This window comes from Tachypleus tridentatus, chromosome 9, assembly GCF_004210375.1.
Source record: "Tachypleus tridentatus isolate NWPU-2018 chromosome 9, ASM421037v1, whole genome shotgun sequence".
Taxonomy (NCBI): Eukaryota; Metazoa; Arthropoda; class Merostomata; order Xiphosura; family Limulidae; genus Tachypleus; species Tachypleus tridentatus.
This window is the reverse complement of record NC_134833.1, coordinates 132,777,089-132,792,503: the sequence shown is the minus strand read 5'-3', so window position 1 is coordinate 132,792,503 and position 15,415 is coordinate 132,777,089. Positions and strand designations below refer to the sequence as shown.

Genomic DNA, 15,415 nt, shown 5'->3' with positions numbered 1-15,415 from the left:
AATGGATTGCTGATAATTTGTACAAATACATTTCCAATTGCTTTTAATATCTCTATGCAAACAACTTCTATTACTGTCTACAAACATTCTGACTATAAAGAATGGGAAACCTCATTAATATTAAAAATTTAAACTTGAAGCAGAATATTAGACTATCCAAAATCCTTGATACCTTTATGGTATCTGATGGCTAGAGTAAATGTGTGTTAATGTGTGATTAATTCATGGTAAACGTTCCACAGTTTTCACTCATTCATCAGCATTGATGAGCCTGGACACAATGATATTTACCCAATACAGATTATTTTTAAAACATCATTAGTGATCTGAGGTTATTAAAAGTATTTTCTTTTGTGCAGATACTGCTACCACTATGAAGGTTATGCTTCAGAAATTGTACCACAACTAGAATTGAACAGTTTTGCAGGTGAAGTAGAAAATTTAATAATCATTCTCATCATATATTCCCCCAAAACAATGAATTTTTTTTTCTTTTAAAGAAAATGTGAATATAAGACGGATAAGATTTTAATTGTGCTTATACTTAACATTTAGTTATGACTTTAAAAACTATACACATACACATTTGTTTATTCAATTTCTAAACGACAAGTTGAGAAGTCTAGGAACTTTTAAAAAATACGTTTTTGATGCTCAACAATACTTTTGTGAAAATAAAAATTAGCTGGTACTTGATTCAGATTGATTATCTGACTCAATTGTCCAATTTTTATTCTGACCAATGAAACATCTAACTCTGCAATAACTTGCATTTCAGTGTTATGTAACCCCAAAATGTAACAAAGGCCAAGAGAAAAAACAACTTCAAAGAAAAGCATTTTCTTTTCCTGTTTATTGGAAATGTTCTATGCCTCATTAATTATTGAATACTATCTGAGTGTTTGATCACATTTCATAAATTAGTCTTAAGGTTAACATATAACTTTGTAACAGACATTTCAACTTTAATGATTTCTCCTTCCACAATAACAGTTAATTCCCAACGACAGTGTTCAACATACAAGATATAACAAAAAACATCATCTTCCTACAAATTTCCACTCAAATTTCAAACAGAATGTTACTTGTTTCAATGTGATTTTTACACATAGTAAATTTAAATACAACACCTGTCCCGTTAACTGAAAAAAATCTCAGAAACTATGAACTCTAGGACACATACATACATGTGACTTTGAACAAATGCATCGTGAAAAATAAATTCTTTAAAAATGTTTATACACGTAAAATAGTTAGAATAAACAATTTAACATTTTTTGCAAACTTTAAACCTAATGACCAACATCAGATAATCTCAAGAAAAAATTATGCAACTTCATAAACATAATATGAAAATATGCAACTTAAAACATTATTCTTTGAATGATTTGTAATTTAATGAATATTTCTAACCACAAAATAGGTCAGAAAGTAGCCAAGACTTTGTATCTACAAACAAAAAATTCTAAGGCTAATGCGTATTATTTAATCAGATTGACCTTCTCATTAAAAAAACGAATTATGGTCATTTAACAATTTATCAACAGTTTTCTATTAGAAAACTACAAAATAAAATTCCTCCTCTGATGTTAAATTTTTTAATGTGAGCACTTTCAAAACCATCACCAACAATTAGAAAATACTATATGCATCTTCACTGGAGAAAGTTCACACAAAACCAAAAACAAGTGCAAAGGAACAAGGTTTCAAAGTAGCACCTTCATTGGCATGTTCCAACTATCAGGTACCAGTATTTCAAGATTCCAATCATTTCCACTGTCATGTTTCAACGAGCATCTTTATTAAGTGCATTTAAGATCAGACACTGTATGTTTTTCCAGATCGTATTCCTACTTTTCCTACAAGCTGATCCAATAAGTTAGAGAGTCCACTGGCTTCAGTGCCATTTCGACAATTAAATCCTATACCATTTGCATAAGTACGGCAGAAAATGGACCTAACATCATTCAAGTTTTCTCTGCGTTTCTTTAGTAGTTGCGATATCGACCACGTTGAGCAAGGAGATTTGTCAGGATTTTCATGCAACTCTTGACAACTATATTAAAAATAAAAGATTTTTGTACAATTTATAAATAAAGTTTATTTTAATATCACAACATGCTTTTTTTTGGTTATCTCTACAAGCTATGTAAACTTTATCTGTGAATTCACATTTCTCTTTTAAAATTCTTTGTGTAAAATGAATAAACAAATTAACTAATAATATTAGTTTCACTTGATTGACGTTTAGCATTTATTCTAGATATTTTCGTAAAGAAAAGACTAAGAGCTGCGAATCTAACTTACAAGAACTACGAAACAGTGTATTACAAAGAGTAGTGGTCTCACTTGACACAGTAATTGATATAGTTATTTTGTTTTATTAAAAGAAACAGTCCTTTAAATATGCTAAATGACAAAACAGAATATGAAACAACGGCATGCTCGAACATCATTATTTTGATGAATGTTTAATATATTTACCTTTTTAATCCTCCAAGAAAAGTGTTCTCATAATACTTTTGAATAAGCATTTTCAAACTTATTTACAACTGCTGCATTACTTAATAATGAAATTACATAACTTTACTTTCTCAAGAAAGGCTTCCGATAACAAGATGTGTTTCATACAAGACTCGGTCATTACGTATTTTGTTTTATTATAATCAGATAGTTATTTGCTCATACAGAATACCTTATTTTGAAACAATATCTTTGTAATGTCACAAAAAGATATTTTACAAAATGTGTAAACTGAAATAATGAAAAGATACTTCAGTTTCATTGCTGAAAATACAAGTAACTGATGGTACATTTATTTACTTACGAGCTTCCTTTACTACTTGATGAGTTTCTATTAAGCTCCCAAGTCGGAGAACTGACTGAACCCCTAGTTGACTCCGAACCTCGTATACTCCCTGTTCCTGATATTATCTGCCAGCTGAAATACAAAAAAAAAAAAGATATCGAACAAATTTAACTTTAGTTCCTAAACAACTTTACTTCATTTATTATATTTATTTAATGTGAACTATAAATGAAAAAAGTTATACATTCATATTATTTTAGCACTAAAAATAAAAAGTATAATTAGTTGGTAAACGTAAGCCTATTGTTTAGTTGAAAGAATTAGAAACAAGAGGAAATATGTTTATTAAACAAATGGTTAAACAGTTTTGTGAGGACAACTGGTAAAATTCCCAAATTTCTTAACTGATAAATGTTTGTTCGTTTGTTAAATTTCATGAAAAGCTTAATGTGGGTTATTTGCACTAGTCTTCCTTAATTTTGAACTACTACAAAAGGGAAAGGTAGCTAATTAACATAATTACTCTACTGCTAGTTTTTGGGTTAACCTTGTTATATCAAATAGATTACTTTGGTTATCGTTGTTATGATCCATCCAAAGCCACAAAAGTGTGCAAATATACAGTTACATAACACTTAGATTTAAGTGACATTATAAAGTATGAAAACGTTTGCAGTTTTTGGTAAAACTTAAGTGCAAGTGCTTAAATTCACTTTCTTAAAATTAAACACTACTAAACACATTTTATACACTTTATACTATTTTTAAACATATAATCTTCAGAAAGCTTTATTGGGTTATCAAATATTGCCTCAAAGTGCTCCTGACCACTCTTGAAATTATCTTGTTCAATAAACGAAATACCTCCATGCAAAATAACAAAGGAGTCATACCATCCATCTCGAATATCAAATACTCCAAACTACAAAATTTTTATTATCTATATATGACATATACCAGTAACTTTCAGCTGGTAAGCAAGAGTGATTGCCCTAAACTAACTGGTTATCAACTGTATACATGAACAACCTTCACTTAGTTGTTCCACCAAAACAAAAATGTTTGAGTGCTATTTAACACTGTAAAGCCTAATGCTTTATATTTCTAAAATGTTTTTCAACTGTTTCAAAATACTATGCTTGGAAAACAACTGTTCTTTTATAAAGTCTATCATGTTTGACAAAACAAGGTTACCTTTTTTAACAATACCAATAATTAATATGAAGTTCTCTTTAAGCCTAAATAGTGATGATTTTTTTTCATTTGCTACACATATATACGAAAGTTGCACTTTTCTTTTGACTATACTTCAAAACTTAACAAAGACAAATGGTTAATATTATCCTGAAGAACATCCTCAGGTTTTCAACAAGAAAGTTGCACTGGCAAAATATATCCATATATATCAATGAACCTAAAAGGACAGAACACAGATTTATTTTTTAATTACACTGTCAGTCAACTTTGCCATTGAAACTCTACAGTGCAGAAATGTAAATTTGTATGTATTCTTCAGTCATACTTGAAGCATTCTACACTTTAATCACTCAAGAAGCCCTGAAAAGCTCTCAGATTCTGTTGATCAAGGAGTATGAACTTCTTCTCAAGAAGTTTTTATAGTAGTAAAACACTAGGACTGCATATCTATGCTCATATCTATTACATAATAAAACTTCTGCAGCACTGCACTTATTACAAAGTTAAGTGTTCTTACACCCCCAAAAGAAAATTCCATCCGATATGTAGCTAATCTAAATATTTAAAGCAGATGTGTTGTTTTTAAGTCTTCTCTATCACCCTTATAGTTTTTGACCCTTTGATTTGATCTCAACCATACTTAGCATGCACCCTAAGGACCACTGAGGAGTGTCACAGTGGTCATAATTTGGAGTCCCTCATGCCATTTCAATGGAGTCACTATTTGTCTGTGTGTTCACCCAATGGACAAAACATTCAGTCTGACCTTGCATATTCTTTGGAGGAGATTGTCTCTCTGTATCTGCAGTTCATGCATGTACCTGAGCACTCTTAGGGCCTTCTTGGAAGTGATACAGGAGTGATGATGTCAGCATCTGGACATGATCCCCATCTGCAACCCCAGAAACCACCTTTTCATTCTCTTTGTTATACTATTATCTTTACTAAACTTTAGGAGCACTTTTACAGTACTCTAAGGAGTGATAGGGAAGGGAAAAGGCATTTGAATTTAATGTCCCCATGTTGCTACCTATCTGTACCCTATCTGTGTATATGTCTTAATCACATCTTCAATTTTCAACCAAACTTAGCATGCCCCCTTATACCTTCCCAGGAAGTGATGTAGGGTTGTCAGTGTTTGAATCTACCTTCCACATAATGTTACTCACTGGGGGTCCTTATGCTTTTCCTAAACATTAAAGAGGTACATTGACCAGTCAAATAATAGTGTTTGTTATAAACAAAAGTAAATTAAATATGTTGCTAAGTGTTAAATCATGTTTAGCAGTAGCTTTACTACACTTGTTCCATTACTTATATTTGATAAATAAATAAAGTGTTGGAAGTAACAGAAAAAATATGCAAGTCTAAAACACTGTTGTCAATATTCACAGTTGTTCTTACCTTCCACAGCCAGCTGAAGATGTACTTTCAGACCTTTCACGTTTATTATTAGGAACAGCTACAGGACTAGTGCTTGAGAAAACAGGGGATACTGGACCCAACATGTGGTTGGAATGAGGACTGTTTCCATTTAGAGGATAAGAACCATCTCTACTATTTGTCAAAGTTGGAGGGGTACCATTAATAACTTCTGGAAGCTCTTCCATTTTATATGAATGTCCAGGAAAAGGCCATGTAAGCTGAGGGTTGTAGGGAATGTTCCTTGGGAAAAAACAAAATTAATAAAATTCCTTAAAGAGTACCTTGTGCTAAAATAACAATTTTTAAAACATCTTATGCACTATATATATTTTTATAAGAACATTAGATCATGAGATTTTTAATGTAAAAACTAAAAATCTGTGAAATACATGTAAGACCAGTAGAGCCCTTCTTTAAAGTAACCATCATAGAATGAGCCTAGAAAGCATACATACAATGACCTTGGCAATGACATAGTACTGAAAAGGTAATTACTAATAACAAAAACAAAGAAATATCATTATAAAAATATACATTAGAAATGTGTTGCTTCTGTAATCACTTGGATTATAGTATAGTTCACTATTAATGTCAGTATCAATTAATGCACAGAGTTTTGTTTTGATTCACGCTAGGATGAAAATTTTGAAAGTACAGGTATGAAAGCTTGAACAGTAGTTTTATTAGTTTTTCTCATGAGTAGTATAACATTACATTTATCAATAAAACAACTTCAATAATGAGATATTTACCACAGTTCTAAAACTCTGCACATTAATCATATAGATGATTTAATAATGACAGAAAAATACAAGAAAAGCAACTGAAATGTTTGGCTATTCCTGGATTCCAGCTCAGAAAGGTTGTGGGTCTATGTGCTCTCTGTTGCATTTCAAGGTATTCTGGGAAACTAATTAGTTACCCACATTATTATTTACTGGTAGGAATATCAGTACACACTGGGCTTTTTACATTGAATCAGTAAGGCACAAAACTTGATTGTAATTTTTTATTTTGTGGAATTTGCTGAACAGGACCTCTGACTTACATTTAAGTACACAGATATCTTACTAGATCATAAAAAACAAAACAAAATTTTCTAAATGTTTTTTTAATGGCACGTTTTTCAACTTAACAACATATACTAATAACATATATTAAGAAATGAATGAAATACTTCATGAAACCCATAAATCCTGTACTGTAGTACATGTCAAGACTGGATAAAATGGAAAATGATAAGTTATTAAATACATATAAATCATTAGACTGAAAACAATTCTGAATTTGTGATATTTAATCCATTTGGAATATGTTTTTTATCTGTAGCAAAAATAACTAAATAATTGAAAATAATTTTGAGAAGTTTGCAGTATGCTCTCCCCAAATATTGAATGGATCATATCTATCTAAATGATTTTGTTTATGATAATAATGTTTGATGAAAGTAAAGTCCATTATATATACCTCTAAACAAATGGGCAAAATGCTCACACCATTAAGGTGGATGCTTAAAAATTAAAAGCCTACATCTAAGCTAATCCTTATAAATAGTTCACCATTGCACTTAAGGAGCTTGCACATTCCTAAGGTGTTTGGATACATATGGTTTGAAAACAAGTTTTATAACTGATGGGCTGTCTACCACTCAGCCAGATAAAAAGGGCCTCGTACATCTACTCCAGTTATGGCATATATGTCAAAACAGACAAGGCAATCTTGGACTGTCCCAACAAATACTGATATTTTCTCTCATACACATCCAACATTTTCCCCATTTGATTATGGATTTGAATGAATCTGATGAATGGCTAATTAGACAACAGAAAATTGCACAAAACCACCAGAAGGGAGCCAAATCTCAACCCTGTGGTAAGTAGAGTTCTATACATAGCACAATGTAAGCCTACAAAATCCATTAAATGTACAGCATATTCTTGGAAAAGGAAGTAAAACCATAACAATTACTGTTGTAATAAATAGCTTTTATAAATAGTGTTCCAACCACTACTGTGTCTGTTGTATACCAGTCAGCAATATAAGCTCTGGATTGAGCAAAATATGCCATCAGCAATGAATATGTTGAACACAGTGTGGTTGAACTATTATATATTATACTGGTTTGTTTGTTTTTTAATCCTGAAAATACCTGTGATACTAAATAAAGAATGTAGTGTTAAAACATTTAACATGTCTAACACTAACCTCTTATGGCAAGTGTTATTAATTACAATCATGCTTTGCCAGATTGTAAAAGGCACTCGCACCATAACAATCATTGTTGTAACAAATGGCTTACATAAATAGTGTTTTGACAACTACCGTATTTGTTGTATTTCACTGAGCCTGATGAACTCTGGATTGAACAAAACACATCGTCAGTAATAGATATGGCAAACACAGTGTGATTGAAATACTATCACTATATACACTCTTCTAATTCTTGAAAATCCCTAAAGAACTAAATAATGTAGTGTTAAATTTATACTAAGCCTAATACTAATGTCTTATGACAAGTATAATTAAGTATATCCTGCCTTTTATTTCTTTTATACTGAAGCACAATAGTCTTGTAAGCCAGAAGGTGTTCATACAATGGCATAGTTCTTTCGGGACTGGAAATGATAGTAAAATAGTGAGTACCTTTGGAAAAATGTGCAACAAATTACTCGATTAGAATGCACAAATGCTAGTGTTTTTATTAAGTTACACACCCTATTTAGCACTCAAGTTATTCAGATCTGTTGAAGTGTCTGAGCAGCGACAATGTCATACTAGCAAATTAGTCTTAACAAAAGTTAGGATTATCTTTAGTAATCATGAATAACTCTGTACCTGCTTGCACAGGGAAGTACATTGTGTACTTCATACTGCAAAACTGCACAATAATTATTTTTACTGTACATTTTTCGAATTACTTGAAAATTGTTTATCAACAGAACCTTGAACTTTCTTGATCGCATAGAACTTAAAACCGAGCTAAAAGCAAAAGAACAACGAACAAAAACGAGAAGTATACAAGTTAAACGTCATGTGAATGTTAAAAGAAATCCACTGGTCAAAAATCTTGTATCTCGCAAATTATGATCATGTACATAGAAGGGAATGTGGAAAAAAACCTGCTTCTGCAATTCACCAGTTTGAATCAGGTCATACATGGAATGAAATTTATATCTCATACTAACCCTAAAACATAATAGCTGTTAACAAACTACAGGTATCACAGGCTAATGACTTAGCTGTAAACTATAATAGTGGTCCCTGTTAACAATAACACATTGTTGTAATGAAGGCTTGTTGAACACAAGTTTATTTCAATGTTTGGACATTCTCACATTGATACATCCTTCTGCTTTATAAACCTTGTAAGTACTGTTTCAACTGTACAAGGTTCTGTTGAAAAACATACAAGCAGTACCAAATATCTACATTTAAAAACAATTATACTGTGCAATTGATTTTAATAAGTTTTTTTTAAATCTTACAATTTTGTCATTTTTAATAAATAGGCTTAAACAATCAGTTAAAAACATTAAATTCCCTATTAATTTTAAATATCAGTCTAAAATACTGAACAGCTTTTAACTTTTAGTTCATTAAATCATCAGCATCACCTTATTAAACTATAAAAACATCACAATACAAAAATAAAACATTTCTGTTTATCCCAAGTGAATAATATTATTATGCCCCATAAGTTTCAACGAGACACTGACAACATTTACTACTTTATTTCCACTTACACATTTGGCTGAATGTGAGAGTCTTCCGTGGGCTCTTGACTCAGTGTTGTAAAATATGTTGGTGGATTACTATCATGGGTTCGGCTGCTAATGGAACTACAACTGCTGCTAAGGCTAGTGTTACTTCCTCGTCCTCCTAAACGAAGATGGTCTTCTTCTGAATAAACAGATTATGCTCACTGTATATTGTTTGCGAGTTTTTTGATTAAGGTTAGGATTAAGTTCTAACTTAAGTGTTACAGGGTATGCTATTGAGTGGAAAATACAGCCAAACCAAAAGTATATCAAGTTAAAACATATAAAAGAAATAGTTATATATTAAAAATTTAGTGCAACATTAGAAACTGGACTTATTTAAAAATATATCAAATTCCTACTTGCTAACATTTTCATCAAGTCAATATTACAAGTACTTCAATTAGCTTCATTAGCAGTATTAATCAAGGACTATAACAGCTTGAACACAAATATACAGGAATGAGGAACTAAAACTCCCAAAAACATGTTGATAACTATATATATATAAAGATAATAAAAACTAAGTTTTAAACAACAAATAGTGGGGGAATATACTGTAGACTAGTCAGCACTGATACATATCAAAATTGCAAAACTGGTTAGTCATCAGTAATGTTATAGATACAAATTACATATGATGAGTTAGTCAACAGTAACACAGGCCTGCAATGGTTTTATCATTTTGAAATGTTTACATGTTCTACTGTAATTCAATGAATCTAAAAATATCCATTCTTCTCCATGACGTACACAATTTTCACAGAACATCATATGTACTTTCACACAAGTGAATCATTTTCATTGAAATCTGGTCACATTTTGCTAGGCTTAAAATGCTTACAACTGCTGGCTTCAGATCTCTCTAGACCAATTATAACATGAATCTTATTGCTCATTCTAGAAACCAAACATAATAATATGAAATGTTCATTGTGGTAAATAGAACATGAATTTGATCCAAGTCATTTTTTTCTTTTTGATTTGTAAAATATCCTAATGTGATAGAGAGAAATGAATATTATTTTCAACATCTGTGTAGCTGAATTATAGAAAATTTGTTATTGAAATCAAAACATCTTCTATGAAGTTTGAATTTATAGGCCTGTGTAATCTAACATTAAAATAACAAACTAAGTAAGTGACACAAGGTTGGTTAGTCAAAAATAAGCTAGTAGATCAAAATGACAAACTGGGTAAGTGACATATGGTAGGTTAGTCAAAAATAATCTAACACATTAAAATTACAAACTAGGTGAGTCATGTGATAGGTTGATTACTGATGATCTGATGGATCAAAATGATAAAGTCAAGTGAAGATCTGTATACTAATAGTTGAAAATATAAAATTTTCTTTAAACTTTCTTTTTGAAGCAGCTCTATAAATGCAAACAGTTTGCAAAAAAATAAATTATTGTAATTGAGTAACCAGTCAGCCTATCATTAGTAAATAAATCAAAATAGACTGCAATTTTTTCCCACTCTTAGTTATCACGATCCAGTCCAATTATCGAGTTCTGATACCAAACAACAGATCTTGTGAACTGTAATGTAGTTGATGAAAAGACAAATTTAAAACATTGTGTTCATTCACTTCTGATTTGAAATCCATAACTGTTAGTAAATTTAAAAAAGCTGAAAATGAAAACGTGTAATTCTATCACAAAGATTAGGCACAAATGAAAACACTTATAATCTAGTGTAAGTTAATTGTGAATATTAGACAAATATTAGGAGAAAAAAATTACAGTCTAATGCAATTCTGTTACAAACATTAAGCACATTGGTTTTTCAAAGTTTAGCCAGCTTTGTGGGGGGCAAACACCATAACTCCTTGTACTTCATGCAATTTTTTTGAGAAGCACAAACTTACATCAAGCACTTGTATAGAAAAATATATACGTAAAAACGGCTTGTTTGGGTTGAGAAAATATTTTACATAGAGGAGCGAACAATGTTTCAACCTGATATTTTCTCAACCCAAATAAGCCGTTTTTACATATATTTTTCTCTACAAGTGGGTTTTCTCGACATCACTGAAGCACTTGTGTGTTTATCATATTGCTAGTCATTCTCTTAATTTGTATTACTGATTACAATAAACTGATTTAGAATATGTGAATTTTTTTTGGTGATGCAAACAGAAATAAGCAAACTGCTTATACTTTTATTGGTTATACCTTGCTGAATCATTATGTACACATGCCTTCTCATGTATCGGCTACAAATTTAAAAGTACCAACCTATATTTTCCTGCCACTCCAATATCCACCATAATGGACAAAAAAACTAGAAATCCCACACAACTGTAATGCTTTAATTAAGACTTCTGATATATATCAATACACAAAAATTATCAGCAAAAACTTGCCTAATAAAACTCCATCCAACTGACAATCTGAAAAATTTCTTGTGACTCGATGATTCTTTCTATTTAAAAAAACACAGAAACTATAATGACAAATTTTGAATAAAAATATTCAGAATTTTTAAAATTTTGTTTGATTTAATGTTTTTGAGATGAAAACAACATTCAAATAAATAAATATGATCATTTACACTCTGAGAAACTCAGTTCTCATTAAGTAGAATTACAAACTAACTTAAAAAAGATACAAATATGGTACCAAACCAACATGGTAATTATCGATAAAACAGGTTGAAAACAAATGTCTTTTACTTCTGCAAACAACTTCAAATTTACATATTTGAATCCTCAATACTTATTTAAACCATAATACCTGCAGATAAAACATTCAAAAGAACAAAATTATGGAAACGTTTTTGGCCTCTTGGTAGTCACCAAATATTTTGAAATCTAGCATTACCATTTTTAAATGTTCTGACCAAATTCAAAGCCTTCTCATGTATCGGCTACAAATTTATAAGTACCAACCTAGATTTTCCTGCCACTCCAATATCCACCTAATGATAATGAGAGTAGTGGTTCAATCTGATAATTAAGCCTTCTAGCTGCAGTTTTCTCTTTGATCTTACCAATGATGTTTTGTAAGATGATGACTTGAAAGCTATGAGACAAGAGTGACCCTCATGGTTTTGGATAAAGATTTGGTAAAAGCATCAGTCTCTTAACTGTTTCCCAATTATGTTGATAATCTAACACTAACTTCAACAGGTTGGTTTCTGTAACGTTCATAAAGACAGAAATTAATACATATCTGGACCTGAAGCTTCAATTTTAGATGTAATTATGATTCTGCATATTTCATCAAAGCTAAAGCTGTTTTCCATAACAGCATGTAGATGTAGCTCGGATAAGGATTGCTAATCTTAAGCCTCTCTTTCATGTCATTACATTCACATATTAGTTAATTTACCTGTAAAGTCCTTGCCTTGTTCTTCAACTGCATAATGTGGTACAATCATCATCATAAATGAATGATATCATAATGTTTCTGGCTTCTAAGCCACCAATAAACTTCTGGAAGTACCAGAATAAAAGGCTTATGCATTTGGCCTTGCAACATAATTCATTCCATTTCTTGCATGCACTTTTAGAATAAGATCACCTACACAAAACACAGGCTCTATTCCTTACAATCATTACATCCTCTGCACAGGATCGGCAATTCTTATCTGCCTGAACTCATCATGAGCTTCATTATGTGCTTTTCCAGGAGTTACCAATATTACTATTCAACCAATATGAGGAACTTTTTTTTTTTGTTGCAAAAGTTGTTAATTTAACTTTGCTTGATGGTAGCAAGATGATGGGAAAATGTGGTCCATGGTCAAGTAAAAAGGCATAGTCAATTTCCAATACATTGACTTAAAGATGATAATCTTATTCAAACTTAAAAAAAAACATATCCACAGTTTGGTGGCAACTGCAACTTCTGTATTATAGACCACCAGAATGTAGATAGGATAATAACAGTAACACACAGCATGCAAAATAAAATCACTAACCTTAAACTCAAAATCTACATGAAAACAACAGAAAGCAGTCAAAGGATAGAGTGACAGGATCAAAGCCAAGTACCTAGAGGTAAAGGATCACATGCTTTCATGATTATATTTTGCAACTGACACACAACAGCATCATAAATGGATACCATCAGATGTCACATCTCATTAAAGATGACCATCTGACCAAATGACTATGGGATGCTACAGTTCAGAATGATTATGCAGGAATTCAACACATCATTTTGTATCATAGTAAATAAGCAGGAATTGGTGACTGTTGGGTAAAAAAACACAATAGCCCAGAGAAAAAGACAAAGAAGATAATGGTGATAGACACCCAGTAGTCCTCCTTAATTGCCCAGTTCTTAAAAAACAAAAAATTATTTGAAAAATGAGCAATTAACCTGTAACAAAAAAAGACTAAAAAATATCAGCATAATACAAGTAACAAAAGAATGTGTATTTTAATAACAAAATTAAAATAGAAAATAAAGTAAATTTAATGTTTAAAAGAAAATAAAGTTGGGATTTTGAGAAACACAGAACTGTCCTAACTAAATTAGGGATATAATGAAGTAGCACACAGCAAAGCCTAGACACTTCTGGAGTAATAGAAGAATCCAGACAGAGAAAGGAAAATAAGATATTTAAGACAAAGCAGGAATGCAATCCAGTATTATGAAAGCCACAGAGATGAATATGGGGCATATGCATCAAAGATAAACAACATAATTCAAACGAGAACAAAAGATCTGTTACAAAGGAACTTTCAAACATGGCATGTCAAAAGAAAAGTAACAAAGCACTCTTATGTACAAAAAAAATGTAGAATGATACAAAAATAAACTTTTAAAGAAATTAAGCACCACAGAAATAAAGCAGAAGAGTATTATATACTTGATAAACATGCTTCCATTCCATCAGGTAAATGTGAGACTGAAAACATAAGCTAGTAACACAGGTGGTCATGAGCATCTGTTCAGGAAATACAATCCATGAATGATGATGCCCTTCATTATCTATCCAACCACCAAAAAAGGAAATCAGACAATTAAAGCCCAAAGTACTAGAAATTTAGTGCCATCTTCAATTAGTCTGCCAATATCTACTGAGCAATCAGACATGTATTTTACAATAAAGTATTTGAAAATAATAAATACTTTAAAACAGTGAAAATCATATAAGCATTAAGATGCCATAAAAATAAATAAAATACAAGTCCTATTTGAACTCTATCACTTGTCACTTCAAAGCAGAATAAGCTGTTTTCCACACACTCCCACTTCAACAAAAGAGTATTTAATACTTAACCAACAAAAGATTTACCTTCAGAACCAGAAAAACAAGTTTGGGTTGTTCTGAATTTCGTGCAAAGCTACACGAGGGCTATCTGCGCTAGCCATCCATAATTTGGCAGTGTAAGGTTAGAGGGAAGGAGCTAGCTATCACCACCCACTGCCAACTCTTGGGCTACTCTTTTACCAACAAATAGTGGAATTGACCATCACATTATAATGCCCCCATAGCTGAAAGGGCGAGCATGTTTGGTGCTATGGGTATTTGAACTCGCGACCCTCAGATTACAAGTCAAACGCCTTAACCCACCTGGCTATGCTGGGCCTTAGAAAAACAAGAAAAATAAATATAACAAAATTATAATGCAGACTAAAGTGATATGATCTTCAGTTTAATTTATATTTTATATTACAGAAAAAATGAGACTTAAGTTTACAACAGCAGGTGTTTGAGTAAGAAACATATCAATCAAAGTCCAGAAAATAATCTGCTTAACAAAATAATAATATAAAATTTTACAATGTATTTGGCATTTTCAGCTAAGACAGAATCTTGTGTGACAAACAGATAAATGATCAAATCAGAAACCCCCAAAGTTCAAGCACAGCTATCCCCTAATTTATAACTAACTGACCAGAAGAAGATCAACCAGTCACTAGGTTTAAATGCTTACATGACTACCCTTAAACAAAGAGGAAGTCTGGCCTTCATAGTTACAAGCTTCCATTGTTGAAAGAGAGGAGAATGTTCAGAACATATTGCAGTTCAAACTTTCAACCTTCCAATCTGCAGTTTAGAGAACTAATCACTAAACTGAAACCAGCTCAAAATTGAGATCAATCTTAAAAATATATGCAAATTTATCATAGAAAAAGCTTATATTTTTATTATTATATATTTCATAGTGATTTTAATTTGTTTAAAAACCAAGATATATTTTTAATATTCAAACATAGACTAAAACAAAGATTTAAAACTCCATTATTACTTTTGTAAGTTT

The 15,415-nt window shown here is 31.2% G+C and overlaps 1 protein-coding gene across 6 annotated transcripts in view; it reads right to left on the bottom strand.

Moving 5' to 3' along the window:
• Positions 1-838: 838 nt before the first annotated feature.
• The window catches only part of EDTP (Egg-derived tyrosine phosphatase), an 83,224-nt gene continuing 68,647 nt past the window's right edge, over positions 839-15,415 (bottom strand). Inside the window, exons 15-20 of one of the 6 annotated variants that reach the window (XM_076457339.1) lie at positions 11,561-11,619; positions 9,175-9,331; positions 7,969-8,046; positions 5,411-5,671; positions 2,828-2,941; positions 839-2,056 (exon numbers count right to left, since the gene is read on the bottom strand). In XM_076457339.1, coding sequence (XP_076313454.1) covers positions 1,819-2,056; positions 2,828-2,941; positions 5,411-5,671; positions 7,969-8,046; positions 9,175-9,331; positions 11,561-11,619 — 907 coding nt within the window. In that variant the 3' untranslated portion in view covers positions 839-1,818. The remainder of the gene's footprint in view (positions 2,057-2,827; positions 2,942-5,410; positions 5,672-7,968; positions 8,047-9,174; positions 9,332-11,560; positions 11,620-15,415) is intronic. The other 5 variants (XM_076457340.1, XM_076457341.1, XM_076457343.1 and 2 more) reach the window with 5 other exon arrangements.